Here is a 25,627-nt window from a genome sequence, read left to right as displayed (position 1 = left end):
TCCTCGTGGTCTCGGCCAACCTTACCTGGTCCACCTCAAAAACAGCTAATTAACTTCCACCACTCCACCATCAATAGCCTTCTGACCTACTGCTGTACACTCTGGTTTAACTGCTCTACCATGGAGGACAAGAAAAAACTGCAGCGGTAGCTGAGGGCGGCAGAGTGGGCAATAGGCACTGCACTAACCTTCCTCAGAGACTTTTATACTGGCAGACTTCAGCGGAAAGCCGGTATCATCATCAAGGACCCCTTACACCCTGGACACTCACTTTTTTCCCTCCTTCCCTCTGGTAAATTGCTACAGGTCGATCAGGTCAACAAACAGACGCAATAAACGTTTTTACCCACAGGCTGTCAAACATGCCTAACCTCCACCCTGATTGAAGGTTAACTGAGCTGTTAACCTTTTTGGATATTTTCACTGTATTTATAAATAACATTCCCACCTATTTATAAACCGTACTTATTATAGTATAATGCAACCTCTAGTCTTTACCTCTTACTCAGTGTGCACTACCACTGATTACATTGCACCTTATATTAAACTGATCACTTGCTCCTTGGACCTGATTCTTTATATTACACCTTACAGCTTATATAACTTGTATACAACTTGTCTATATCTGTGTGTGTGTGTGTGTGTGTGTGTGTGTGTGTGTGTACGTACCTGCGGGAGGCAGGTCTGGTCATCCAGTATCCGGAGGATGCCATGTGGCTTGGAGGAGATTAGCTCCAGACAGGAGTGGAAGTGCTTAAGTGGTACATGATGCCAATGGATGTGTTCTGCACTGTACTCCTCCTGCAGGACACAGACACAGTGATACAAACTGACGTCAATTAAATGGCATGAAAACATTTATAAAAGATGCTCACCATGCTCACACATAAAAAGTTACAAATCCTGATTTTATTTTTAAAAAACATCAGGAACTAATTTCTGCTACATGGATGGCTGCCAATCCCTTGCTCCACTCTCACTGGTGAATAAGACCCCGAGATAAACCCATGCACTTGAGGCAACAACCTCTTCCAAGAGTTGAAGTTCGCATTCAACCCTTTTCTAGCTAAGAACCATGTTCTTGAACTTGAAGGTGCTCATTCCCCCTCCTCTACACTTTGGCTGCAAACCTTGTCAGAGAAAGCTGGGGGTCACCACCTGAAGAAGCCAACAGTACCACATTATCTTCTGAAATTCTTTGGGCCAACAACATGAAGAGCCTCCACCACTTGGCTATGCCTAAATATTTTGTCAATAAAAATTATGAATGTAATCAGTGACAAAGGGCAGTCCTGGCAGAGCCCAACACTCACCAAAAAAAATCCTATTTAATGCCAGCATTACAGACTATTCTCTTTCTGCAGATGTACAGGGTCCAAATAGCCTGTAATAATGGGCCAGACATCCCATACTCTTCCAGCAAACCCTATTGGACACTCCTCACCCCGGCAAATTGGTCCCAGGTGAGAGGCTAGACAAAGAGCAAATCGTACAACCCATCTATGATGTTGTAGGTAAAGCTCTTAAATTTTAAAGGCAAATCTTTTTTTTCTCCCAAAAGGTCAACTGAATTTAAATGTTACATTAAGTTGAAGCATTCAGCAAGTCTTGTGAAATATCTACCAGGGATTGGGGATTTTCTTTTTCCTTTTTTCTTTTGTAGTAATTCAATAATTTAATCAAGTTATAGCATATTATTATGATATTTCTAAATAATTTATTCAGAATACGTAGAACCCGCTTGTAATGGGTGACTCTGATGGTTGATAATTCATGGGCAGTATACAATACACTCACCTGTTCCTGAGTGATTACTGCCTTGTTGACAAAATGCTGCAGATGCTCATTGGCAAAGTTGATACACAGCTGCTCAAAGCTGTTCACTCCCAGGTTCTGCATAAGATCACAGGACCATTGTGAATTTATCTGCACAAGAATATGCTTAATTACTTGCACGTTTCCAGACCAAAGTCCAAACTGGACACTTACCTCAAATCCATAAATGTCAACTATGCCCACGGTGCTGTCCATTTCTGTGGGACTCAGCCATTCATTAATCTGCTCCACCAACCAGTCAAAAAGAACAGAATACAAGGCTTTAGCAATGGCATCTCTAGAGAGGAGAAAAGAAAGGAAAACAGAGATAAAAGTCACTTTACTGCTCTCAGATAGACTGACAAAAAAATTCAAGGCTATAGAATTGAAAGAAGTGGGTTTCAACCATGGATGGTATATTAAAAGAAAAACTACTTTTGAGTGAAATTATAGGAAAGATATTGTAATTTTTGAAGCTAGACCCACATCTTGATAGAGTTTAAATATATCTCTGTTCTCAGTTGCAAACATTTTGTCCAGATCTGTGCCCACATTGAAAGACCAAATTATCCTATAAACAGAAACTTAAATTAGTGATGTATAAACACCCTTGCATAAATACTAAATAGACTCAATGCGTCACTTTGCTTTACCTTGGTGATTGAAACTAAGATGGAATGCTTACGAAAATAAATAAATAAAATTAAAAAATATAAAAAGTGATTTCCCCCCCTGTTATAACATCAATTAACTCTTTGGAAAGCTGAGTTCAATTTCTCCAGCTACACCCAGGCCAGACTCCTGGAGTAGTCCAAAAGATCCTTAAAAGCCTAGACATCATGCCACGATCCAAGGAAATTCAGGAACAAACGAGAAACAAAGTAATTGAGATCTCTCCATTTAGAAAACGTTATAAAGCCATTTCTAAAGCTGTGGGACTCCAGTGAATCAGTGAGAGACACTATCCATAAATGGCAAAAACATTGAACAGTGGGTGAGTCTTCCCAGGAGTGGCTGGCCAACCAAAATTATCCCAAAACCGCAGTGACCACTCATCCAAGAGGTCACAAAAGACCCCAGAACAAACTCCAAAGAGCTGCAGGCCTCAGTTGCCTCACTTAAAGTCAGTGTTCATGACTCCACCATAAGAAAGAGACTGGGTAAAAAAATGGCCTAAGACATTTGGGAAAATACTCTGTGGACTGATGAGACAAAAGTTTAATTTTTGTGCCATTACATTGGCAGGGACCAACAGTAAAATATGGTGGTGGTAGTGTGATGGTCTGGGGCTGTTCTGCTGCTCAGAAACTGGAAGACTTGCTGTGGTAAATGGAACGATGAGTTCTGCTGTCTACCAAAGCATTCCGAAGGAGCATGTCCGGACATCTGTTCATGACCTCAAGTTGAAGTGTACTTGGGTTCTGCAGCTGGACAAGAATCTAAAACACATCAGCAAGTCCACCTTTGAATGGCTTTTGAAAAAAAAAAGAAGACTAGTCAAAGTCCTGACCTGAATCCAATTAAGATTCTGTGGCATGACCTTAAATAGGTGGTAATGTTTGAAAACCCTCCAATGTTGCTGAATTACAACAATTCTGCAATGACGAGTCTGCCAAAATTCCTCCACAGTGCTGTTCAAGACTCATTAGTTATCATAAAAACTTGATTGCAGTTGTTGCTGCTAAAGGATGCCCAACCAGTTATTATGTTTAGGAAGCAATCACTTTTTTACCATGTAGGTCATGGGATGTTCACCTATCATGACCATTGTCCCTAGTCGTTACCAGACGTACTAGTCATTTAATCCAATTGTTTTACATTTTAATTGATACCCAATGCTAGTAAATTTTCATGTCCTAATGTTATGCAGTCATCGGCCATCAGATGCAGCATCGTTGTTGAGAAATGCATTAATTTGGTGATCTCAGCTTGATCTTTTTGTTAACACTAATATTCTTAGTTCTCTAAGTATTATTGCTAGTTAAAGAAGAAAAAAATCAGATTGCTGATACAAGTGACAGAAAGGTGTAACATGGTGGACTAGTGTTCCCTGTATTAATTCATCTCCATGTTATTGTGTGACGTTGCACTGGTTTGGGAGTGGTTGTGTGTGTCACAATTGCGGTGAGCCAATGGCTGTAATGGAGTTGGACTAATAGGCAGGTGTAACTGATTGCACTGATATGCTAGTCTACTTCAATTCAATTCAATTCAATTTTATTTATATAGCGCCAAATCACAACAAAAGTCGCCTCAAGGCGCTTCATAGATACAGAGAAAAACCCAACAATCATATGACCCCCTATGAGCAGCACTTTGGCGACAGTGGGAAGGAAAAACTCCCTTTTAACAGGAAGAAACCTCCAGCAGAACCAGGCTCAGGGAGGGGCGGCCATCTGCTGCGACCGGTTGGGGTGAGAGAAGGAAGACAGGATAAAGACATGCTGTGGAAGAGAGACAGAGGTTAATAACAGATATGATTCAATGCAGAGAGGTCTGTTAATACATAGTGAGTGAGAAAGGAAAAACTCAATGCATCATGGGAATCCCCGGCAGCCTACATCTATTGCAGCATAACTAAGGGTGGATTCAGGGTCACCTGGTCCAGCCCTAACTATATGCTTTAGCAAAAAGGAAAGTTTGAAGCCTAATCTTGAAAGTAGAGATAGTGTCTGTCTCCCGAATCCAAACTGGAAGCTTGGCCCACTTATGGCCCACACGACAAAACACTGTCGTGTTACTTTGTCTCTCTGTGCAGGTATGTGATGTGATGAAATCTAGGATGACCTGATATGTTTGGGATGGATGGTTTGTTGCACTGAGAATTGTATAGTGAAACTGGTCAAAGGAGCTTGGAAAGAAAAGCGTCTGGACTTCTTTAAGTTGCTTGAAGACGTTTCACCTCTCATCCGAGAAGCTTCTTCAGTTCTAAGGTCAAATGGTGGATCATCAGGGGGTCCTTTTGTCCCTCTGTGGGGGGATACTCCCACTAGGTTTATATCTGGGACTCTCCACCATTTGACCTTAGAACTGAAGAAGCTTCTCGGATGAGAGGTGAAACGTCTTCAAGCAACTTAAAGAAGTCCAGACGCTTTTCTTTCCAAGCTCCTTTGACTACGATGACCTGGATGACTGAGAACCTTCACAGACATATAGTGAAACTGGTGTTACTTTGTCTCTCTGTGCAGGCCAGGGGCCTATTATATGCTGCAGCCTAAAGGTAGTTAAGTTATGGAGGCTGGAGTGATTACTGGCTGTCCTCTTACAGGTTGGTGGGTCTTAGAGGACAACTGCTACCCCTGCTAAAGTGATCGACGTCTGGACTGTGTGTGGTTTTTTTGTACTTTGTACTCAAATGGGACACTGGACTGTTTTATCTTTTATTTTTGGATTACTAAATTAATAAATTATGCTGCTCCTCTATATCTAAAGGAGACAGTTGTCTCCTGGGTAAGGTGTTCCAACCAGGCATGCCCTTCTGGGAGAACACTAGTTAGACACAGTAGATGCTGGAGAGATTATATCTATCAGATGGCCTGAAAACGCTTTGATGTTCCCCAGGTGGGCTGGAGGAGAAAGGGAAGTCTTGGAGGAAGAAAATGGATGGATGATTTTATTCTTTATTACTGAAGAATGTGATCAATCATGAAGAAATAGCTTAGTTTTCGTACCTTGATTCTATGGCACTTTCCACAGACAGGGGGCAGTAGATCCTGTCATATGTGGTCTCCTGTGGACAAAAAATTAATCAATAAAAACAAGCTAGTGATTTGTGGTTTAATTTCTCAGGGTGTTTTCCAAGAACAGAGGTTACCCAGGTAGCGGTATTTCTGCTATTAATTGTGTCACTGCCTAGCTACCACATTTTGAATATGGCCTTCATTAATTGAGATGCTATTGCTTCTGTAAAACCTGGATATTATTATCCCTGGCAACAGACAGCAGACAATAAACTGAGTCACTTGATTCCCTTTTTTCCTGGAAACTCTTTGTGGGGGAGCTGTCATTTCATGTTGTAAAGGACTTTTGTATGTATATTGGAATAATTAGGCATCATATCCATTTCTGCTTCATCTGGACCTACCTCAATCCGCTGGAGCTCAGAGTGAGCCTCAGCTGCTGTGCCAGACCCCCGTCGAGCTGCCTGTAAGCTCCGACTCATGGCCGTGATTGCTGATTCAGCTTGACCGGATGGCTCACCGGCCTCATTCGGGGCATGGTCTGCAGTGACACTGCAGGGGAGGCAGATGCACCTACATGGCATCCACAATCACACCTCACCGTCTTAAAGTCTATGAACTCTAACTGTTGTGGTTGTTTTTGTCAAAAGGGTGAACTGCGAGCTGAAAAGCTTCAGCTGGTGTGTAAGCAGTCGTGAATAAAATGAATGTATGGATGGGTCTGCCGTGTGTTCTTTTCAGTGGTGCTGAAACCCATTATTGGGGCACGGCAGACCCAGGATTGGGCCAGCTAGGGAAGGAGCTGGCCTAAATGGACTGGTTCTTATATAGCACTTTTCTACTCTATCTACTCACTCACTCACTCTATCTACTCACTCAAAGCGCTTTACACAACTCATTCATTCACCCAATCACACCCATTCACACAAGCACTTTTCTATGTTTTTAGCGCTGTCTAACTAACATTCATACACACATTCACACTCCAATGGATGCATTGGAGAGCAACCTGGGGTTAGTATCTTGCCCAAGGATATTTGGCATGCCGACTGGAGCAGACTAGGATCCAACCACCAACCTTCCGGTTAGTAGGTCTACCACCTGAGCTTTAGCCACCCCACTGAGGGTGGTGAGCTAGCGGCTATGCAGAGGGAGCAGGCAGCGGGAAGAACTCCAGCACCGGATTGAGCACTGGATGCAGGTGATCGAGAGTCTGGCAACTCGGATCTGGTCCTCGCCGACACCACTGCCACGGCAACTGGTGTCACTCGACTGTGGGGGAGTGGCTGAGGCCCGGACTGCTCTGGTGCCAGTGCCGGTCTGCAGGGTGAGCCCAGCTAGGGCACAGCCTACCTCCGCACCTGTACCCACTCAATGGGTGAGACCGGCTGGTGCCTGGCAGGTGGATGCACCCACTCCCACTACCTGGAGGAAGGCAGCCGAGCTGGAGGTCGGGGCATGCGAGGGAGCTGCTCAGCCGGCGCCGGAGGTTGGGGACGAGGTGTGTGAGGTGTGCGAGGATCCTAAGCTGCCTGTAAGCTTTGATGTCTAAATTGCAACAGCTGTGAATAAAGATACTGAAAAGCATGCAAATGTGGACGGATCCACCGTGGTTCTGTTGTACTAATATTTAAATGTTATAATGTTATTATATTTAGTTATTATATTCTGACTGTGTAAATGAAACAGGTAAACCTCTTCGAGGGTTGGGAGAAAAGAAAGTACTGGCCAGAAGAAAGTGGTGCATCAGAACCGGTTCATGCTAGGGATTCTTCTTCCCTTGCTTAAAACTGCCTCCCAGTGGGAGATCAGTGCATCTTTGTTGTCCAGCCCAATGGGACTTGACGAAAAAGTCCTTAATGTAGCTATAGCTCTGAAGTACAGGACTGGCATATGTGGGCCCATCTTGCCTTCCAGCCAGGTGGACATGGACAATGCTAGTCAGTCCAGGAATTTTGATGCTGCTTGTGTTCCATCTACTGATGTCATGTTTCCTGAGACACTGGCTGACCAGTCCTGTCCAGTCCTGACCCATCAGGAGAGAACAAAAGTCACACTGTGTAAGAGAGCTAGATATTACTAATAATTAATGATTGAATACAAGGTGCTATATGATCACAGAGTGAAAAGATGTTAATGAAGAAATGCTCAATGCATCATGGGAAGCTTGCAGAATCCTAGGCCACTTGCAGCATAACTAAGGAAGGGTTCAGGTTCACTTGATCCAGCCCTTACTATAAGCTTTGTCTAAAAGGAAAGCTTTAAGCTTAATCTAAAGTAGAGAGGCTATCATGAAACCTTCAGGATAGGACACCTTCAGAAGTTGCAACCCTGAAACTTCTGAAGGTGTGCTGTGGAATGCTCTTTCCATGAGCATTAGATGGCCTGTTTGGGTAGGTGGTATACGTTAAAGTAACATCCACTTGGATGACAGGACCTAAGGTTTGTCATTGCCCAAAGCATTACACTGCTTCCGGCTGCTTACCTTCTTCCCATAGTAGATCCTGGTAGCAGGTGCTCCAAGGTTAAGTAACGCACATGCACACAGGCAGTTGCACTTGGGTATGCCAGTATCTTGACATTATTGCAATGTGGCTGGCTGCAATAAGGTTGTCCACTTTATCTTAAGTGAGTCATTACCTTTCTTCAGTTTTCTAATAGCCAGTCAAGTGCTAAATAATTTGATCTTGCTTCCTTTAAAGATACCCTATTGGTATCTAGTACTAGCAAAGGTACTGACAATAGATTGTGCTTCATCTTTCCAAAAATAATACTTTCTTGTTCTACTGTCCCTATATATTAAGTGTCAGAAAGAACCAATAAACACCAATAAGAACCAATGATGATGTTACAAGTTAAATTCAGAAGATGGGAGACAGAATAAATCTTATGTTGGTGTTTGGCTACTAACGGTAACTCTGTGAGTGATCACAGTCTGAAGAGCCTCAGAGGAAATCTGCAACAGTGAGCCCACCCTCCTGGCCTCGGCCTCACTGAAGAGTTGAGCCACCTCAAATGAATCACTCTGAAATGACAGGATTGGATGTATGACATTAATCTCTAATCTGTCTCTCATTCTCTCTCCTCCATGAATGCATACCTCATATGAGCTGAAGCAAATGTTGCCAAGCTGTAGGATAGAGGAGAGGATGGCCCAGACAGTGGAGACCTGCTCAGCATGGAGTCCTATGATGTCAAAGCATTGAATCAAAAGCTGAAAGTCCTGTTTGTCCTGCTTCTCCTTCAGCTCACAGGTACCACCCTTTAGGAGGACAGAGGAAAAAAGGCTAGCACATAATGATTGAAAAGATATGGAAAACTCATGAAAAACAAAGTATTCTGTGTGAAATACTTGGTTTAGGTAGTAATACGTCTCAGCTTCCTGCAGGTAGAGCTCTTGTTTGTCCCAGCCATTCATACCTGCCAGCAGTTCATAGAACACATGGTAATTCCTCTCCTCATTTGCCTACATGGAAAATGAGAAAACAACTAAGAATTAAAGTCATGACTTCTATGTGCTTACAAAAAAACCCCAACAACAACAACAACAAAAAAAAACCCAGAGTAAAACGCATTTTCACATGTTCACTTCATGTAAACAGGAAACACTGATGAAAGATAAATTATAATTTTAAATACTGAGTTAGTTAAATACTGAGAGCCAAGGCAAGATCAAAGGATGACAGACAAACAGGTGGGTGGCGCGATTGCCCTGCTGTCATCCTCCTTGGGCTCTGGGGAGGCATGTCCTGTGGGTCAGGGCTATATCTTCCCACACCCACTATTAGACATTTACATGGAGAAACCTTATGAACACAAGCGCACTCACACACACGAGTGTGCACACAGGTATACAAGCAGATACACACAGACGTCACTGTATCTTGGTCAGGTACTGGCTCTAAACATATATATACATATATATACATTTAATATTTATTATTTACTGTTTTGCATATGGTGGTTGTTACTGTGTTGTTTGTTGCTTATCTTTTTCAGCACATGGTGCAGCAGATTTTTAGTCCGTTTTCTCACTCTCTCAAACCGTCTTCTCCTCTATTTTTCTCTCCCTCTCCTTCTGTTAACTTTCTTCCCAGTTTCTCTTTCACTTTTCTTTCTCTTTCCCATCCCCAGTCCTCTCTGTTCTGATAGTAATAACTTAAAATAATCCTAACAAAAGTCTAGTAAACTATGAAAACTATGTGGACCAGTATAGCAAAAGTGGTAACGGTCACTTGGGAAAGTAAGTCTGTTGGGCATTTTTCTTGGCCTTCAGACAGTAATTCTGATTTCTACACTGCCGGATAGGACAGGCAAAAGAAAGAAAGAAAGAAAAAACAGAAAAAAAGGAACACGCCTCCTAGGGTGGGGACTGACCAAGTAAGTTCCTGCGGGACTTCAAGACACAGACAGATAAACCAGTGATGGCCAACCAACTAGACAGTAATAGACAAGCAGAGGAAGACAGCCATAGTAATAGATGTAGCTGTACCAAGTGACAGGAAAATCAGGAAAAAGGAACACAGCTGGAGAAATACCAAGAAAAGAAAAGATATGAAGGGTGATCCCTGTGGTAATGTAAAGTTTCTAAAGACTCAAAATAAATACTGTCTAGTACATCTCATGTCCCGATATAGACTCAGGTATCTGTGCCTAAATAGACCCATTTCTTTTAAACTTCTGTAGCTTTACTCTAGATTTTTATAGTGTAGAATAAACAGCAGTGGGTGAGAACAAAGGTTGCTTTAATTCACATTTAAGCATGTTGAACAAGTGGTTTGATTAAGGATTCTTTAAGGAGATAATTTGTTTTTGTCCCATTACCCTTTAACATGAAAGTTAATTTATATAATGCTTCAAAATATCTGCAAATATAGTGCTCAGATTCAATTTGGCCAGAAAGAGAGGGGGACATACATCTTTAGGATTCCTTCTCTGGGAATCTTGGGAAATTTACTTCTGGCACTGGAGAAAATGTATTCCTTGTGTCATTAGAATTCTTTCTCTGGGCAGTCATAACAATTATTCAGATATTTAAGTCGGGATCAGAGTGGTTGACACACTGACCCATGGCTACTGTGACAGTTTCAATCTGATCAAAATTGTATCTCTTTGAAAAGTAACAACATACCTTAATTAATACTCTCACCTGAAAAACAACCCTGGACTTCTCAAGGAGATATTTGGAGAGTGAGGTCCCTACAACAATTCCTCTGCCAACCAAGAGGAGAGACAAATAAAACAGCTACAACCAGTCATCCCCAGGGCTAGTAACACCAGAAAAATGCAAATACACAAAGAGTTAAGTTGGGCAAACTCACTGAAGAATGTGGATGTGGAGGTACTTGCCAAAGCGGCTGGAGTTGCTGTTGAGGATTGTTTTGGCATTCCCAAAACTCTCTAGGATTGGAAAGACCTCCATGGGCTATTTAGGGAAGAGAAAGAAAATGGTAAGAAACAGACAAAAATAGCTGAAAGATGAACATACTTTGACCTACCTGTCGGAGGTTGTAATTTCTGCCCTTATACATCGAGCTGAGGTAGTGGACTATAAGTTTGGTAGCTTCAGTCTTCCCTGAACCACTTTGGCCACTACACAGAAAGGTTAGGACAAATTTACAGACAATTACATAATATGACAAAATCCTACTTTTGATGCTGAAGGAAAATCTGTAGACTATCAGCTGTTGGAACTATAAATGTCAGTATAAAACCTGAAAACATTCAATATCAGTCGAGATGCAGAATTGTAGCTGGAATGGAAGTGGATGACCTACTAACCATGACTCACACCACTACAGAGGCAGGTGTAGCTCAGGTGGCAGAGCAGGTCACCTACTAATCGGTGGTTTGATTCCTGGATTCTAGTCTGCATGCCAAATATCCTTGGGCAAGAGACTAATCCCAAGTTGCTATCCAGTACATCCAAAAAAATCTTAAAATAAAGGTCCTACAGGGTGGGCCATTTATATGGATACACCGTAATAACATGGGAATGGTTGGTGATATTAAAGTCCTGTTTGTGGCACATTAGTATATGTGAGGGGGCAAACTCCTCAAGATGGGTGGTGACCATGGTGGCCATTTAGAAGTCGGCCATCTTGGATACAACTTTTGTTTTTTCAATAGGAAGAGGGTCATGTGACACATCAGACTTATTGGTAATGTCACAAGAAAAACAATGGTGTGCTTGGTTTCAACGTAACTTTATTCTTTCATGAGTTATTTACAAGTTTCTCTTTGTTCACAGCCATTGACATGTCGAAGAGGTTAACACGTGAGGAGCGGATAGAAATTGTGTTGATATCTGGTGAACGCAGTAACCCTACGAGACCACCCATCTCCCATGCTACAGTTAGCAAACTGCTTGCTAAGTTTCGTGAAACTGGTTCAGTGTTGGATTTGCCAAAATGTGGACGCAAGAAAACTGTCACTAATGAAGAAACATCAGTAGCTGTCCTAGCTTCATTCAGCAAGAGCCCACAGAGTAGCACTCGCCGCATGTGACTGGAGAGTGGCATTAGTCGAACATCCCTTCGGCAGATATTAGCTACTCACAAATGGCAACCTTACAAACTCCAGCTACTGCAGCATCTCAACGAGGATGACCCAGATCGGTGCACAGAATTTGCAGAATGGCAAAACAAAAATTGGAACAGGACTATGTGTTAACAAACCTCTCTGCATTGAATCATATCTGTTATTAATCTCTGTCTCTCTTCCACAGCATGTCTTTTATCCTGTCTTCCTTCTCTCACCCCAACCGGTCGCAGCAGATGGCCGCCCCTCCCTGAGCCTGGTTCTGCCGGAGGTTTCTTCCTGTTAAAAGGGAGCTTTTCCTTCCCACTGTCGCCAAAGTGCTGCTCATAGGGGGTCATATGATTGTTGGGTTTTTCTCTGTATCTATGAAGCGCCTTGAGGCGACTTTTGTTGTGATTTGGTGCTATATAAATAAAATTGAATTGAATTGAATTGAATTGACCCTCAGTTCACGCAGAAGATTTTGTTCAGTGATAAGGCAAACTTTTATGTGAATGGTGAAGTTAACAAACAAAACCACCGCTATTGGTCTGACACTAACCCACATTGGATGGATCCCTCCAAGACTGTTGGAACAACAAAAGTGATGGTTTGGTGTGGTATATGGGGTACAACAACAGTGGGTCAATTCTTCATCAATGGGAACCTCAAGGCCACTGGATATTTGAAATTGCTACATGATGATGTGTTTCCCTCTTTATGCACTGAAGCTGGCACGTTCCCTGAGTTTTTCCAGCAAGATGGTGCACCACCACATTATGGGTGCCAGGTCCGAGCATTCCTAGATGAACAGTTTCCTGGAAAGTGGATTGGTCGTCGTGGGCCAGTTGAATGGCCCACAAGGTCTCCCGATCTGACCCCCTTAGACTTTTATCTTTGGGGTCATCTGAAGGCAATTGTCTATGGTGTGAAGGTACGAGATGTGCAGCACCTGAAACTACGGATACTGGATGCCTGTGCTGGCATTTCTCCTGCGGTGTTGCTATCAGTGTGTGAAGAGTTGGAGAAGAGGGTTGCATTGACAATCCAACACAATGGGCAGCACATTGAACACATTTTCTAAGTGGTCAGAAACTTGTAAATAACTCATGAAAGAATAAAGTTACACTGAAACCAAGCACACCGTTGTTTTTCTTGTGACATTACCAATAAGTTTGATGTGTTACATGACCCTCTACCTATTGAAAAAACAAAAGTTGTATCCAAGATGGACTTCTGTGCTAATCACAGTTTGGCCATAACGAACACCCTGTTCGAACATAAGCGTGTCCATAAGTGCACGTGGCACCAGGATGCTCTAGGCCGTAGGTCGATGATCGATTTTGTAATCGTATCACCAGACCTGCGACCATATGTTCTGGACACTCGGGTAAAGAGAGGGGCTGAGCTGTCAACTGATCACCACCTGGTGGTGAGTTGGATCAGGTGGCGGGAGAGGACGCTGGACAGACCTGGTGCACCTAAACGGGTAGTGAGGGTGTGCTGGGAACGTCTAGTAGTAGTTTTAATGACCCCAAACACACCACCAGGCTGTGTAAGGGTGGTCTGACTAAGAAGGAGAATGATGGAGTACTGTGCCAGGTGGCCTGGCCTCCACAGTAACCTGAGATGGACCGCAGAGTGAAGACAAAAGAGCCAACAAGTGCTCAGCATCTCTGGGAACTCCTTCAAGACTGTCTACCTGAGGGCACGAGTCAGAACAGGCCGTGGATGGAGTGTGAGGTGTGCCTGATAATGGTTTTTTTCCCTTGATGAGGAGAGTTGTTTGGCCAGTCCCTCAATATATGGCAGCATGACCCTAATAGTCCGCTCAGCGAACCTCACCACTCTTCTCAGCCCCTTTTTGTCTGAAGCACTGCTGTTCTTGTGCCAGAGAGAGACTGCTTGACAGCCTCTGTTGAAGCTGGTGAAAACGTCTAGACTCAGATGCGGCCTCTTCAGCCTCCTCAAAAAGCTGTTGGTTGGCTTTCTTGACCAGGGAGGAAGTGTGCTGGGATTCCCAGGAATTTCCAGTGCTGCAGGCTCTCTACTGCAGTGCTGTTGATGTAGAGTGCTGTGAACGTGGGTCACTTCTTCCTTAAGTTGATCACCTTGGCGTTATCCACATTCAGGAGCAAGTTGTTGGTACACCACTCCATGAAAAGCTCCACTGCTTCCTTATAGTAGGTCTCATTGTCGTCCTTGATGAGACCCACCACTGTTGTGTCGTATGCATACTTAATGATATGTCGTATGCATATCATTAAGTATGTTACAAATCATATTATTAAGTAATGATATGATTTGTACCAAATTTTGCACAACAGTCCTGCATCACATTGAAACAGCTTTAGTGAAATTTACAAATGATCTTCTTATGCTCTATAACAGCAGACTCATCTCTTTGGTTGTTGCTTGTTTTGCTAGACCTCAGTCCAGTGTTCAGTACTGTTGATCATAATATTTTATTACAGCGATTAGAACATGCTGTAGATATTAACCCTTTAAGACCGACCATAGAACCAAGTCCGCCAGAGCTTATATTATATTTTTACATGGTGTGATGCCATTTTTGGGAGCATTTCAAGTTGCTATACATCAATACAACAATTATAGCCCAGATTCTAATAATATGTATTCATTAAGTGCATAGTAATTACATAAATTGCAAAAACGTGCAATAAACTACAAAAAAATTGAAAATCGTTTTTGCTTTTTTAGCATATGTTTCTAGTTAGAGAAATTTAAGAGGCTTATCCCTCAAAACTGTAAATACAAAAAAGTTGCACAATATAGTTTCCTACCACAGGAAATTTATTTTGAGTATCTTCATAGTTTTATTTTTGAAATACACCAATTTTTATATGCTGCAGGAAAAACGAAAATAAATATTATACTGCAAATTTGCAAAAAAGCAGCATATGCATCAAAAGAAACTATTTCCAGCAGTGCAATATGAGTCCTAAGCATCCCAGAAACAACACAGAAAGTCATAAAGTCAAACCTAACTTTTAAAAACACCAGTATAGGCCCTGAGGCCCTGATGGTAAAAAAAAAAAACTACATTTCCGCAAAAATGATGTCACTTCCGGTTTCGGGCAGGTCATGGCGGACATGCAAAAGTTCGCGCTGAGGTCTATTCCAACGTAGGAAGTGTTATGAACAGCTGATCAGATATGCAAAGCATGTTTCTGGAATATTATGTTTTTGTTGCTGAAAGTGCTTTTTATGCAGTTTTTGCAAAGCTATATGTGGAAGTAAACCGTGACCTAGGACAAGCTGATGGCATAAGGTACAACTCCTCCGGTTTCATATGCAAAAAAAAATTATTGCGCTAGCTTACGTGGTTGCAGAGCTACCGGGATTTAAAAATAGTTACGCAAAACAGAGCGTGCCCGCTCCGATCGGCTTTAAAGGGTTAAAGGTACTGCCCTGCAGTGGTTTGAGTCATATCTATCAAATATACTCTAATTTGTTCATGTAAATGGAGAGTCCTCTTCACACATTAAGGTTAATTATGGAGTTCCAGAGGGTTAGAACACATAGCATACATTTTCCTCCTTTGGTCAGCTTATTATCCCAGCGTGGTATCTGATAGCGGATTCTTCATGGTTCCCATTTGCCCGTGGGGTTCCAGCTCCCAGTACCTGGGATTCCCAAGTATGTGTAGCTGTCCTCAATGTCTGCAATGTTACCCTCTGGTAGTGGAATCCGCTCCATTCTTACTACCTCCCCTCTCTTTGTTACCATCTGACTACACTTCTGAAGTCAGAATGACTTTCCAAAATCATTTCTGTAGACCATAGTGGTGTGGTTCAGTGAGTTTATGTCTAGTTCACTCCTGGCATACAGGTTTATGTTATCCATGTCAAGGAGGTGGCTAACGATTGCTCCATTCCATAGTTGCTATCTGTAGCCAGTCTTATTTACGATGTTGGTCCCTTCTGGCGATCCTTGGGGATGAAGCCTGTCAGACCTTCAGTGCTACTAGTTGTTTCACCGTTGGTGTAGATGTTGAATATCAAGCAGCCCATAGGTCCCACATCTTCTTCATGTAACCCCTGGGATTACTTATACAGATATATTATATATTATAGTATATATATTTTTTGAAAATTCCCCTCTCTCCCCTGCAGGCGGTCTTTATCCTTCAAGCTTGGGTCCTCCACCAGAGGACTGGGAGCTTGAGGTCCCTGCACAGTATCTTTGCTATATATACATATACATACATACATATACACACAGTGTGTTATGTGTGTGAATGACCCAAGTGAAACTGGTATTTTTGTCAATACCTTATCATGATGCACTGTTCCTGTGTGGAGGTCTGAGAAAAGCTGAAGGCTGCGTCAGCTATGGCATAAACATGCCTGAAGCAGAGAAAAATAAAACATCCAAAACATTTTTTAGGAGGACAGAAGTTTACTGCAGTATGAGGAGTATTTGCTTGGTGTGGGCTATGGAGCTTGGAAAGAAAGCAACTAGAATTCTTTAAGTTTTGCAAAAACATTTCTCGTCTCTCTCTCCAAGAGGCTTCTTCCATTCTAAACTCAAATAGTAGAGAGTTCCAGATATTTAACCCTAGTGGGGGTTGTCACTTAAAAAGGTTGTTGACCCATCATAATTACTCATCACGAGAGCCAAGGTGTGAAAAGAGCCATTGGTCATTACTACCAAAGCTTTTGTTAGAAACCACTGTGAGTGGTTTGATGCAAGATCTGAGTGGGGTTTCAAGTTCCTGGGAAGGGAACTCAACACTGCATTGTAGGTGGCTAACAGTTGGTGCTGCAAGCTACCCTGTCTATTTAGTGATGGTTGTTCACAGTGGACATCTCAAACTATTTGTATTCTCAGTCCAAATGTGAACACTGGCATCTTCAAAAGAGTAACCTTTATCCTTTAGGTAAAGATGTACAGCTGAGTCTTGTACGGTAGAGGTGTCTCTTCCATGTTATGCAATCCATTTACTGAATGGCTATTTGGTTTTTTCAATGTTGCTTTTTTCCAAGCTCCTTAGATGCCCTGGATGACTGAAAACCTACAGAAATATATTGCTTACGGTGGATTTCTCTGCTGCTCTTTCCCCTGGTATTTCTGTCTCAGCTCCTCTGTGTAAATGTTAAGCGGCTTGAAGGGGTTCACGGACAATAACATGTTTCCAATGTAAGTCTGCAAAAAAAAAAGAAGGACAAAAACTAAATTACAGACATTTACAATTATTTTTAAGAGAAAAAACAATTTCATATAATTAGGCTTGCAGGTATTACTAAATGTTTAGAAAAATTAAGAATTAAAGCACTGAAAGATTCCAAGATAAGCTAATGGCTGCTTACTAACAAACTCCAGGTGGGCTGTCATGTGCCTTTTAATAAGGAGAAGCTTCCATCTGGCCACTCTACCATACAGGCCTGATTGGTGGAGTCCTAAAGAAATGTTTGTCTTTCTGGAAGTTTCTGGAAGCAAAGCTGGAGCTCTGTCAGAGTGACGATTGGGTTCTTGTTCACCTTCCTGACTAAGGCTCTTCTTCTATGCATGGATGATAGATCATGAATGTGCTCCCTGGGACCTTCAATGCTTCAAGAAATTCCTCCTGACCGTTCCCCAAATCTATGCCTCGATACAATGCTGTCTTGGAAAGCTCAGAATGTACTTGGAGTTGATGGCTCGGTTTGTGACATACGCTGTCACCTATGGGACCTTATAAAGATAGGTGTTTGCCTTTCCAGATCACGTCCAGTCAACTGAAGTTGCAACAGATGGACTCCAATCAAGTTATAGAAACATCTGTCAGATTATCAGCAGAAACAGGAAGCCCCTGAGCTCAATTTTGAGTTCCTCATTTTGAATACTTATATATAGGGATGGGTACCGGTATCCAGTGCCATTATGGCACCGGTTCTGACATAAACGGTAGTAACCAGACCGAAAAGCAGCGCACATTTCGGTGCTTTATTTCGGTGCTTTTTTTTCCTGAGATGTCATGCACTTTACATTCTAGCCAATCATTTTACGTTTCTGAGGATAGTAGGCGGGTCCAGGTACGTACGTTCTTTTAGAGCAGAGCTACAGATTAAAAATGCCCAAGGCGAAGCAGTCAAAAGTCTGGCTGTACTTCACAGCAAAATATGCAAACTCAGCAGCCTGCAACAAGTGCTTTAAGCTGATACTGTGATACTGTCAAAGGAGGTAACACCTCAAATCCCATGAAACACCTGGCGACGCATAGCGTTTTTTTTTAAAGCTGAGAAATGCGCCATATTTGATAGCTTGCTGCGAGACCTCACACCGTGCACATCTACTGCGGGTGTGGTGCCTGTTATCAGACCCGGAGTTAGCAACATCCCCCAAAAACCCGAAGAGGAGAGTCCTGGCCCCTAGCCCTGCCAGTGTAGCAGAAATGATGACGGATGATGATGCAGCAGCAGCCGTTCTTCTCTGCGTGAGTAGCTTAATGTTGTTCCAGTGTAATTTACGGCTAACCACGTTATTACATTAATGCACGTAAGGTGAACTAGCAAACATCATCATAGCTACATGCGGCTGTCTTCTTGTTTGATGGCAGATACTCCCTTCACCCTGGCCAAAAAGGCTAAAATGACCAAAGAAAAAGTGGAAAACAGTTAAACATGAGAGGTTTTTGGACAAAGTTTGTGTTTTTTCCATTGATTAAGCACTGCTTCCAGCCAAGAGTGATGCCGTAAAAAAGGCTAACATTGTTATCTTTTTACAAAAAAACAGCTGAACATGAGAGGTTTTTGGACCAATTTTGTGTTCTCCATTCTTTAAGCACCTGTTTGAGCATCGTTTAAGCACCAGCACCATTTCAAAAGTACCGGTTTGGCACCGATATCGGATAAAACCTAAACGATACCCATCCCTACTTATATATAATAATTCCCCGCTCTCCTCTGTGGGCGGTCAATCCTTCAAGCTCGGGTCCTCTACCAGAGGCCTGGGAGCTTGAGGGTCCTGCGCAGTATCTTAGCTGTTCCTAGGACTGCGCTCTTCTGGACAGAGATCTCTGATGTTGTTCCCGGGATCTGCTGGAGCCACTCGCTTAGCTTGGGAGTCACTGCACCTAGTGCTCCAATTACCACTGGGACCACCATCACCTTCACCCTCCACATCTTTTCAAGCTCTTCTCTGAGCCCTTGGTATTTCTCCAGCTTCTCGTGTTCCTTCTTCTTGATGTTGCTGTCATTCGGAACCGCTACATCGATCACTATGGCCGTCTTCTTCTATTTGTCTACCACCACTATGTCCGGTTGGTTAGCCACCACCATTTTGTCCGTCTGTATCTATGCACTATGTGATCCAATTACCACTGGGACCACTGTTACTGTCACCCTCCACATCTTCTCGAGCTTTTCTGACAGCCCTTGGTAATTTTCAAGCTTCTAATGAAGCTCAGGTGTGTCTCATCTACTAGCAGCTGGTTCATTTGTGCTGCCAGATGCTCATGGAAAGTGGTCAGCAGTGACTCATGTCAAAACCTGACAACTCTTCATAGTGGAGACCCTTTCTTGGTTGTCCACCACTGTGTTTACTGGAGCCTGTTCAGGGAGGTTGCTGTGGTCTGCTCTTTAATCGACTATTAGACTTGTAGTCAAGACCGCCCAAACCAAGACCAAGACAATACCAAGACCAAGACAGACAGACCGAGTCAAGACCAAGACAAAGTCAAGATGAGACCAAGACCGAGACCGAGGCAAAAAAGTCTTTAAACTGCAGCCAGATGCTGCTTCGTTTACGAGTGTCAGGCATATTTATGTGTTTTTGCGATGCACTCGCACAGCCCTCCTCACCGCTGTCTCACTCACTTACTGAGAGGACAGACGCACGCTCCACTTGACTGTCACGTCCCTAATGATATTATCCTATATCCTCGCATGTGATTGGCCACAATATGGAGGGATTGGAGCATAGCTGAGCCACTGTGTGAGAGCTGAGCAGCGAAAGGAAATTAAGTGAGGAGACGGCTCTCGCTCAATGGGAGTCGACTCTTCTGATTCACTACAAAGCACTCTCTAAGCACGGCTCTTACCCATATGGAAAAGAAATAGTAAAAACTTATATGACTTAACTCATGAAAGTGGCCACTTTCATGAGTAAATCATATAAGGCTTACATGATTTACTCATGAAAGTGGCCACTTTCACATTACTTTCATATATTGTTTTAGTAAGTATCCAAAACATACAAGTTTCATTATATAATTCTTCAAGGGATCTTATATCTGTTTTTACTCTTGTATGCTTTTCATACAAGTTTCACACAAGACAGATACAAACCTTATAAGTTTTATATATATCTTTTCCATATGGGTAGAGCTGATGCTTTTGCACATGACACATTATCGAACGTTACGCTGTGTGTCATGGATACTGTTGACTCCAAATCTCCTGACCACTATGACCACTAAAAAGTTGGATCTGTTCATCTGGATGTAGCATTTTCAGTGGGAGAAACGTTGCATCACTCATCCAAGTGACTTCTTCAGTCTCAGGTTTCCCCACCCTTATAAACAGTACATTTGCAAGATGACTGAAACTAGCACCGCTGTTGAACAATGGGCTGTGAGGTTAGTTCCTTGATCATTAATATGCAAACTGTCATGACCACTAATCAATGACCAACGAAACATTTCTCCCACTGAAAACGCTAAGTCCAGATGAATACAATCAACTTTTGGGGATTTCCTTACCTGGATGATTCAGTATGCATCAGGACAGTATAGTTAATTAATTGCAAATGCAAACTGTGTGAGCTTGGGTGTAGCCAGAAGCCACTCCATTGACCAAAAGAACAAGCTTACACATACAAGCAGCAGAAATTAGCCTTTCGCTTAGAGATAGGCTGAGGAGTTCGGCCATCCACCCTTCGGAGAAAGCTAATGTCCACCTCTTGTATGACCACTGTTCTGTTCACTATTCTGTTCATGATTTCAATGGACAGAATTTCTAGACTCAGCCAAGTGGAGGAAGGCTTCCACTTGGGTGGTGTCAGAATTTCATCTCTACTTTTTGCAGATGATGTAGTTCTGTTGGCTTCATCCGGTGATGGCCTCCAGGTCATACTGGAGCAGTTTGCAACCGAATGTGAAGTAGCAGGAATGAAAATCAGCATCTCCAAATCTCAGGCCATAGTCCTCAACTGGAAAATAATGGAGTACCCACTTTGGGTCCGTGATAAGTTCCTGACCCAAGTGGAGGAGTTAAGTATATATAAGTATATATAAGTCTTTGGGTATCAAAGATACAGACCACAAAATGATGACGATATGTTACTTTTACTCAGGAACTCACAAACCTCGCTTATAAAGACAATCACACTTATAGATAAGCTCTCAAATAAACAGTCCTGCATCTGAATTGGAATTTTCAAAACACCACCACCACTCCACTTCAGTCAGGTAACATTAGATATCTAGGTATAATTTTTTCCACCAAGCACTCAGACCTGGTATGGTTGAATCAGATTCCCTTATTAAAAACCGTAGAGGATGAGCTCATACATTGGAGAACTCATGCGAAGAGTTGCCACCAGTAAAATGATGATTCTAGCAAAAATAAACTACTTATTTTCTACATTCACACAAGCTTTAACTGCTTTCTAGCTAACATTCACACACATTAATACTCCAATGGATGCATCAGAGAGCAACTTGGGGTTAGTATGTAACAAGGATATTTGGTGTAGAAAAGTGGTAGTTGGAACTACATTACCCAGGAGCCTCTGGGCAGTCTGACTTTGTTCCTGGGCTAACAATATAGGAGAGAGCTGCTGGGAAGGAAATCAAATAGCCCATCCTGTATTTGTTGTGGATGGTGTGCGTCACATAAACGTGAGTTAATCTTCCAGGTTTAAGATGTTTTACCATGTTACTTGTGTGTACTGGCATTAGTTACCTTTAGCATATGTGCTAGTTAGCACCATCCTGTGTACATCACCCATAAAACCAGGTGATTCGCAAGCCTTTAAAGCTTTTTCCCTGTTAGTTGCCAGTCCAGTGAGGATGCTTACCACGATGGACGGGGTGGCAGAGAGTGAACTCCACTGTGGATCCCACGTAGAACAATTACTTACCAAACTTCCTCTGAGTTATCGGGATAACTTTGCAGACTACTGCCTTAGCCGAGGGACCCTACGGTCTAGATCAAATCGCACTTATACCCTCTTCCACCTAGCAGAGTGGTTGGAGCGCCCAAGACCCAAGCCATGCAGGTCTCCCGACGGGCCATGGAGCTGTATGCCTCAGAGAAGCCATGGTTGGAGGGGAAAGTCAGTAGGCACTTGGAAACCAAACAGAAACCCAAGTTTGCCTCTGTTTATTATGGACCTCAACCCACAGCCACAAAACCACCTGCTGTGGCCCATCCAGGTTCAAAGGCTGTTGCAATGCAGAAGAAAAGAGAACATTTCAAGCCTTACTGCCCTTTCTGTGAAAGGACAGAGCACTACTTGAGGGGATGTAATGAACTCTCCAGGCTAGATGTGGCTGTTGTTGTGGACTGGATCAAAGATAAGAATAAATGTTGGAGGTGTGGCCAGAACCATTCTGCTGACAACTGCACACTCAAGAAACCCTGTAGCACTTGTGGTGAGCAACACCTCCTTCTATTAAATGGCCTCGCCAAGGCTAAAGAACAGAATCCCAGTATCCTGACCATGTGTATGGTGGCTGTGGCTCAGGTGGTACAGTAGATCAGCTACTGACTGGAAGGTTGGTGGTTCGATCCTTGGCTTCCCCAGTCTGCATGCCAAATATCCTTGGGCAAGAAACTAACCCCACGTTGCCCTCCGATGCGTTCATCGGAGTGTGAATGTGTGTGAATGTTGGTTAGTTTGCACTTGAGTTTAGAAGTGCTTGTATGAGTGGGTGTGAATGGGTGAATGAGGCATGTTGGGACTCTCCCTGTGCTTTGGGAGAGTAGAAAAGCGCTATGTAAGAATCAGTCCATTTACCATGTGCACTGCATCCAGTGTCATCTATCTTGACCATCCCAGTCACTCTGGTAGAGTGATGTTGAAGGTGGTAAGAGTCCAACTCCATCATGGACACCTTTGCTGTGCTGGATGACGGTTCAGAGAGAACCATAATATTGCCTGCTGCTGTGAAGTTCCACGGCCTTGCCCAGACAGACGAAGCTCTGGCCCTGCGAACCATCAGACAGGATGTCCTGCAGCTGCATGGGTGAAGCATATCATTGGAGGTATCCACTAAAACTAAGCCAAAGGTGAGGCATCAAATACCGAATGCATTCACAGCAGAATAACTGGCTCTGGAGCAATCCTGCCCAGTGGAAACACTCAAAAAGAAGTAGAGTCAACTACAAAGACTTCCCCTCAAAGGTTTCAGTCGGGTGAAAGCTATGATCCTGATTGGATCAGATCACCTGCATCTTATCACTCCTGTATGCGCGGTGATCCGTGGCCCTTCTGGAGGGCCAGTACCTGTCTGTACTGAGCTGGGATGGGCACTGCAGGGACCTGCCAAAAGTCTTCCACATCCAGCGGCTGGACAGGCATGCTTGCAATCGTTGTTCATCCCACAGACACCAGAGCTCTACAAAGATGTTGAGAGGCTGTGGCAGACTGACATCCTGCCGTTTAGAAATGAAAAGGAAGTCATCAGGTCAATGGAGGACCAGCAGGCAATAGATATCCTTGAATCAAGGACAGTCCGGGTACAGGTAGAGGGGGTCGAACGATATGCTACTCCCTTGCTTCGCCGCAAAGAGTTTCCTCAGGTGAAGGCACCTCTAGAGGCTGTCATGGCTCTTCTGAGAGCCAGTGAGCGTCGACTACGCAAGGATCACAGCAGAGTGCAGACATACAACCAGGAGATCAAGAAACTGGAGAAGGCTGGTTATGAGGTAAAGTTGACTCCGGAGGAGGTAAATGGTTCCACTGAATTCTGGTACATTCCACACCATCTTGTGCATCACAACAACAAAGCCCGCCTAGGCTTCAACTGCTTCTTCCTGTACCAGCAAACTGCCCTTAATGACCTCTTTCTGCCAGGGCCCACGCGTAGCCCTTCACTCCTTGTCGTGTTAATCTGATTTCGCCAGCATCCTGATGCATAAGCTGTGATATAAAGGTCATGTTTCATCAGGTATGCCTGCTTCCTGAAGATCAGCCTCTGCTTCGCTTTCTTTGCAATGTGTACAAGGTGCTTGTCAGCCAATATGACCCTCTAGGGTTTATCATTCCGTATACCACTAGAGCAGGGGTGCTCAATACGTCGATCGCGATCGACCAGTCGATCGCAAAGGTAGTATTGGTAGATCGCATGGCATTAAAAAAATAGATGCCAGCCTATCATCCATCCCGTCACTTGATTGATACAGGGAAGCCAGTCAGATGACAGCAGATTTTTTCTGACGCTTAGGTCGCTGCGCATGCGCAAACAGCGGCGCGAAGTGTAGTAAAACTGACAAGCTAGTCAGCGAGTTAACTCCAATTTTTAGCTCTCGGTTTTTTCTCTTAAACCTGGCCGTCAGCAGCTACTGTCCGGACTATGCATCCCTGGCTGATTCAATTCAGTGCAAGTCATCAGAGTAAACTCAGGTAATGACAAAAAATTTACATAGTTAATTGTGTTGTGAAATATTGGATATTGCGGTTATGCATGTATATACATTGTAGATATAAAGAATCCTCAATATATTTATAAATAAGTATATGTTTTGGATTTTTGTAGTGGGTAGATCATTTTGACTTGGTCACTTTATAAGTAGCTCACATGCGGAAAAAGTGTGAGCACCCCTGCACTAGAGGGAAGATTCTTGAACAGTCTATGTGGCAAAAGGAGATGGGCTGGGATGAACCTGTCACCGGTGTCCTTCGTGCCGCATTACCTTACCAAGGTATTATGTGCCACTTGCTACAGTGTCTCCAAGTTGCACCTTTGAGCTGCACGTGTTCTGTGATACCTCAGAGAAAGTGTATGGATCTGTAGCTTATCTAAGGACCACAGATTGCCACAGACATGTCAGCACTTCATTCCTGATGGCCAGATCCTGAGTCGCTCCTCGGAAGAGATTGTCCATGCCTCGTCTCAAACTCAGTGCTGCTCTCACTGGAGTGCAGCTTCAAACCGAACTTACCCTACCACTGCAAAATACCATCTTGTGGACTGACTCTACTACTGTGCTGAGTTGGTTGCAGTCTGATTCCTGCTGGTACAAGGTCTTTGTTGGGACTCAAATTGCTGAAATCCAGGAGCTCACCAGTTCTCACCAGTGGAGGTATGTCACTTCACCCGGCTGATGACATCACAAGGGGGAAGAAACTCTGTAGTCTTTCATCAGGCAGTCGTTAAGCTCAGGGCCCCCAGTTCTTGCAACAAAGTTCGGCGCACTGGCCCTCCCAACCTACTGGTAGGGCTGAGACTACAGATGAGCTACACAAGGGGATGCTATGTGGGCTTGTCACAGTGGCAAAGTCTACTACTCCAGACCCTGGCAACTTCACATCTTGGGAGGAGCTTGTGAAAGCCACTTACCATGGTCGTCACGGGGCGGCTTCTCCTCCAATGACCGCCACTGATCATGTGGAAGCAGAGAAAGCCATCTTAAAGTCAGCTCAATATGACAGTTTTCCTGAGG

The 25,627-nt window shown here is 43.4% G+C and overlaps 1 protein-coding gene across 1 annotated transcript; it reads right to left on the bottom strand.

Annotated features, from left to right (window-relative positions):
* Nucleotides 1-267: 267 nt before the first annotated feature.
* LOC146567919 (unconventional myosin-XV-like) lies at nucleotides 268-23,543 on the bottom strand. The gene is made up of 13 exons (XM_085283484.1): nucleotides 23,469-23,543; nucleotides 17,074-17,183; nucleotides 10,994-11,087; nucleotides 10,817-10,920; nucleotides 10,645-10,708; nucleotides 8,848-8,961; nucleotides 8,596-8,757; nucleotides 8,407-8,520; nucleotides 5,487-5,545; nucleotides 1,990-2,113; nucleotides 1,798-1,893; nucleotides 670-801; nucleotides 268-300 (listed from the first exon to the last, which is right to left on the bottom strand). Exons 1-13 carry the CDS (start codon nucleotides 23,541-23,543, stop codon nucleotides 268-270), a joined length of 1,281 nt encoding a protein of 426 aa, XP_085139610.1.
* Nucleotides 23,544-25,627: the final 2,084 nt, after the last annotated feature.

Source organism: Mchenga conophoros, linkage group LG8 (assembly GCF_057382185.1).
Source record: "Mchenga conophoros isolate Kocher_MC1m ecotype Shallow Benthic linkage group LG8, M_conophoros_male_GT1.1, whole genome shotgun sequence".
In the NCBI taxonomy this organism is placed as follows: Eukaryota; Metazoa; Chordata; class Actinopteri; order Cichliformes; family Cichlidae; genus Mchenga; species Mchenga conophoros.
This window is presented reverse-complemented; position numbering and strand designations above follow the sequence as displayed.